The sequence below is a fragment of the Cebus imitator genome, unplaced genomic scaffold (assembly GCF_001604975.1).
Source record: "Cebus imitator isolate Cc_AM_T3 unplaced genomic scaffold, Cebus_imitator-1.0 Scaffold356, whole genome shotgun sequence".
Taxonomy (NCBI): Eukaryota; Metazoa; Chordata; class Mammalia; order Primates; family Cebidae; genus Cebus; species Cebus imitator.
Window position 1 is genome coordinate 221,083 of NW_016107671.1, and position 4,405 is coordinate 225,487.

General features: G+C 49.6%; 1 protein-coding gene across 4 annotated transcripts in view; it reads left to right on the forward strand.

Annotated features, from left to right (window-relative positions):
* Positions 1-4,405, forward strand: part of FBXO17 (F-box protein 17) — a 34,793-nt gene that overhangs the window by 19,174 nt on the left and 11,214 nt on the right. Inside the window, exon 1 of one of the 4 annotated variants that reach the window (XM_037730674.1) lies at positions 2,838-2,872. The exons of 1 other annotated variant lie outside the window; for it this stretch is intronic. Coding sequence is in view for 2 of the 3 variants with exons in the window: in XM_017506560.2 (XP_017362049.1) it covers positions 3,445-3,451 (7 nt within the window). In the remaining variant the exon portion in view is untranslated. Of the gene's footprint in view, positions 1-2,837; positions 2,873-3,333; positions 3,452-4,405 lie in introns of those variants that run through there. 2 more of the 4 variants (XM_017506560.2, XM_017506558.2) reach the window with 2 other exon arrangements.

Here is a 4,405-nt window from a genome sequence, read left to right on the forward strand (position 1 = left end):
AAAAAAAAAAAAAAAAAAAAAACGCCGAGCATGGTGGTGCACACCTGTAATCCCAGCTACTCAGGAGGCTGAGGCAGGAGAATCACCTGAAGCTGGGAGGTGGAGGTAGCAGTGAGCCAAGATCACGCCATTGCACTCCAGCCTGGGCAACAGAGTGAGACTCCTTCTCAAAAAAAAGAAAAATTAACATTAAGCACTAAATTATGCTAGTTGCCATTATAAACTATTTTATTATTATTATTATTATTTGAAGCAGAATATCGCTCTGTCGCCCAGGCAGGAGTACAGTGGCATGATCTTGGCTCACTGAAACCTCTGTCTCCCAGGTTCAAGCGATTCTCCTGCCTCAGCCTCCTGAGTAGCTGGGATTACAGGTGCCTGTCACCACACCTGGCTAATTTTTGTATTTTCAGTAGAGACAGGGTTTTACCCTGTTGGCCAGGCTGGTCTTGAACTCCTGACCTCCAGTGATCCACCTGCCTCAGCCTTCCAATGTGCTGGGATTATAGGCAAGAGCCACCACACCCGGCTGACAACTGTGACATTTTCATTTCATGGCATTTATTGGCCCTTATTAAGTCACTGTGCTGAGCATTTAAGCTGGATCAGCTGTGAATCCCATCATCTGGTTTAATGGGCAAAACTCTCCTTTGAGGGTGCCCTTGGTTAAGAGCCTTTAATGATCTAATGCTTGTTATCTGCATGTGCCCAGTAAGTGCTCAATTCTTGTCAGCTATTGTCCTTTTTAAACAAATTAAGGTTTTATTAAAAATAAAAATAAAAAGAAGCCTGTGTCAGGCAAGTAGTCCATGAATATAGCAAAAAATCCTGACATCATCTTTTTTTTTTGAGATGGAGTCCAGGCTGAGGTGCAGAGGTGTGATCTCGGGTCACTGCAACCTCCACCTCCCAGGTTCAAGTGATTCTCCTGCCTCAGCCTCCCGAGTAGCTGAGGTTACAGGCGCCCACCACCACGCGTGGCTAATTTTCATATTTTTTGTAGAGATGGGGTTTCACCATGTTGCCCAGGCTGGTCTTGAACTCCTGACCTCGACTGATCTGCCTGCCTAAGCCCCCCGAAGTGCTGGCATTACAGTTATGAGCCACCGCTCTCGGGCTAATATAAAATACTATTACTTAGGAGCCTGCAGGGGCTTTTCCTAAGTGCTTTAAAATACTCATTTCATCCTCACAATGGCCCTATGAAAGAGGCACCATTAACAGCCCCATTTTCAGAAAGGGAAACTGAGGCATAGAGCGATTAAGTGACTAGCCATTGGTCATATAATTTATAGCAAGAAGTGGAGCTGGAGCCAGGCACAGTGGCTCACACCTATAATCCCGGCACTTTGGGAGGCCAAGGCAGCAGGATCCTTTGAGCTCAAGAGTTCAAGACTAGCCTGGGCAACATGGTGAAACCCCATCTCTACTAAAGATACAAAAGTTAGCCAGGCATGGTGGCACGCACCTATAGTCCCCGCTACTCAGGAGGCTGAGGCACGAGAATCACGTGAACCCAGGAGGCAGAGGTTGCAGTGGGCTGAGATTGTGCCACTGCATTGCAGTCTGGGTGATAGAGGAAGACTCTGTGTCAAAAAAAAAAAAAAAGAAAAAAGAAAAAGAAAGAAAAGGTTTTAGGAAGAATGGGAGCAGAAAATACCGGGTAGACAACTTTTTGAAGAATTTTTACCACAAAGAGAAACAAGGCCACTGGAGCCATGGATCATGCCTCTAATCCCAGCATTTTGGGAGGCTAAGGTGGGAGGATCGCTTGAGCCTGGGAGGTCGAGGCTGCAGTGAGCTGTGATCACACCACTGCAGTCCTGCCTGAGCGAAGGGGCAAGAGCCTGTCTCAAAAATAAAAATAACGCATTCTCGGTCCAGTGCGGTGGCTCATGCCTATAATCCCAGCATTTTGGGAGGCTGAGACGGGTGGATTACCTGAGGTCGGAAGTTCGAGACCAACCTGGCCAACATGATGAAACCCCGTCTCTAAAAATACAAAAATTAGCCAGGCTTGGTCGCGGGCACCTGTAATCCCAGCTACTTGGGAGGCTGAGGCAGGAGAATCACTTGAACCTGGGAGGTGGAGGTTGCAGTGAGCCGAGATTGAGCCATTGCACTCCAGCCTGGGTGACGGAGTAATACTGCGTCTCAAAAAAATAAATAAATAAATAATATCACGTTCTCTGCACACACCCTTGCCCCCTTTGGCTTCCTCCTGCATAAGACTCCGGATAAATCCAGCCTTCCTCTCCTGTGCCTGCACCCACACAGCCCGAGGGAGCTAAGGAACAACACAGCGCCCTGGCCAGGCTAATGTCAAGTCTGTGAACTTGACCCTCAGGCAGACCCCAATGCTGCCTGGCAGCCATATGACATTTCTCTGATCCCCTCCTTCCTCCTCTCTTCTAGGCATTTAATTCACACCTTTTCACTTCTCCCTAATCCTTTCCAACACCTCCTCCTCCCCTTTCACTCTCTTGGCTTCTTATTTTGCAGAGAAAATGCAAGAGATGAGAAGCGAACTTCCACAGCCGCCCCCACCTCTACCACCTACCTGCACTCGTGTCCACACCGTTTTCCCACTGTAACTGTCCCATCACCTGCTCCCACCTTCCCACCCACTTCCAGCCCCGGTCCCTGGCTCTCACCTCTCCCTGCTGCTCATTTAGTTTCCCCCAATGCACTGGATCTCCTGTCGCCCCCCCAGCGTCCTGTCTCCCATCTCAAAACAAACCCTCTCTTTTTCGTTGTTTTTTGAGACAGGGTCTCACTCTGCCACACAGGCTGGAGTGCAGTGGCGTGATCTCAGCCTTCCGGGTTCAAGCAATTCTCCTGCCTCAACCTTCCCAAGTAGCGGGGATTACAGGTGTGTACCACCACGCCCAGCTAATTTTTGTATTTTTTGGTAGAGACGGGGTTTCACCATGGTGGCCAGGCTGGTCTCAAACTCCTGACCTCAAGTGATCCACCCGCCTCGGCCTCCCAACATGCTGGGATTACAGGCGTGAGCCACTGCACCCGGCCCAAACCTTCTCTTGACCTCACATCCCCTTCTAGCTACAGCCCCACTTTTTTTTTTTGCTGCTCTTGTTATTTTATTTAGAGACAGGGTCTCGCTTTGTTGCCCAGGCTAGAGTGCAGTGGCACAATCATAGCTCACTGCAGCCTCCAACTCCTGGGCTCAAGCGATTGTCCCACCTTAACCTCTGGAGTATCTGGGACTACAGGTGTGCACCACCACACCTGGCTATTTTATTCTTTGTACAGATGGAGTCTCTTTATGTTTCCCATGCTGATCTCAAATTCCTGGCCTCAAGCGTTTCTCCCACCTTGCCCTCCGGAAGTGCTGGGATTACAGGCATGAGCCAGCATGCCAGGTCAAGAATGTTTTTAATGATTAACCATGGAATTGAAGCTGGCTAAGGAAAAAATGAAGGCATGGGAGGTGAGGGGCAGTGAAAAATGAAATGGAATAAATGGGAAAAAAAAAAAAAAAGAAAAATGAAATGGACGAGGGATGGGAGACCATAGTGCATTGGAAGGATCATTGGAGCCAGGCACTGGAGGGAATGAGGTGGAAAGAGGAAGTGATGGATGGAGAGTGAATATGTGAAACTGAGGTTCTGAAGAGGCTGATGTTACTGGGACAAGGTCTGGGCCTGACCCTGAGCAGGAGGGTTGGGGAAAGGATAAAGTCACTAGAGGAGGTCAGGGAACAGAGAGGTTGGGGCTGCAGGAGAACAATCTATCTGGTTATGGAAATCACTGCTGCTAAGAGCAGCAGGAGCGGCCACGAGCCCAGAGCTAAAATTAGGGAGAAGAGAGGAGTCATGATCTGGGTCAGCAGATGACGCACAAGGCAGAGTAGCGTTGCGATTCAGCACTGGGGGTTTGGGGGAGTGTGGAGGGAGACGGTCAGGAAGCAGCTCCCAGGAGCACCGAGACCTGCCACTTGGAAGTTCCACAGGAGAGCTGGGTTCCAGTTACAGCAAGAAGGTTGTAGCAATATTCAGAGAAGTAACTGAGGCAAGAAGAGATTTTGCTAAAAATAGGTCATGGGTTCCAAAGGCCGCAGGAGTTGGAACAGATTGGGGGATGGGGTGGAAATGGTTTCTTCTGCACTGCGTTTCCCTGTGGGTCTGTAACCCAACCCAGGTTTGGCCACTCACCACTCGAAAGCCAAACTGAGGCCAGGCGTGGTGGCTCGCACCTGAAATCCCAGCACTTTGGGAGGCCGAGACAAGCGGATCGCTGGAAGTCAGGAGTTCGAGACCAGCCTGGCCAACATGGTGAAACGCCATCTCTAATACAAAAATTACTGGCCGGGTGTGGTAGCACACACCTGTAATTCCAGCTACTTGGGAGGCTGAGGCAGGAGAATCACTTGAACCCAGGAGGC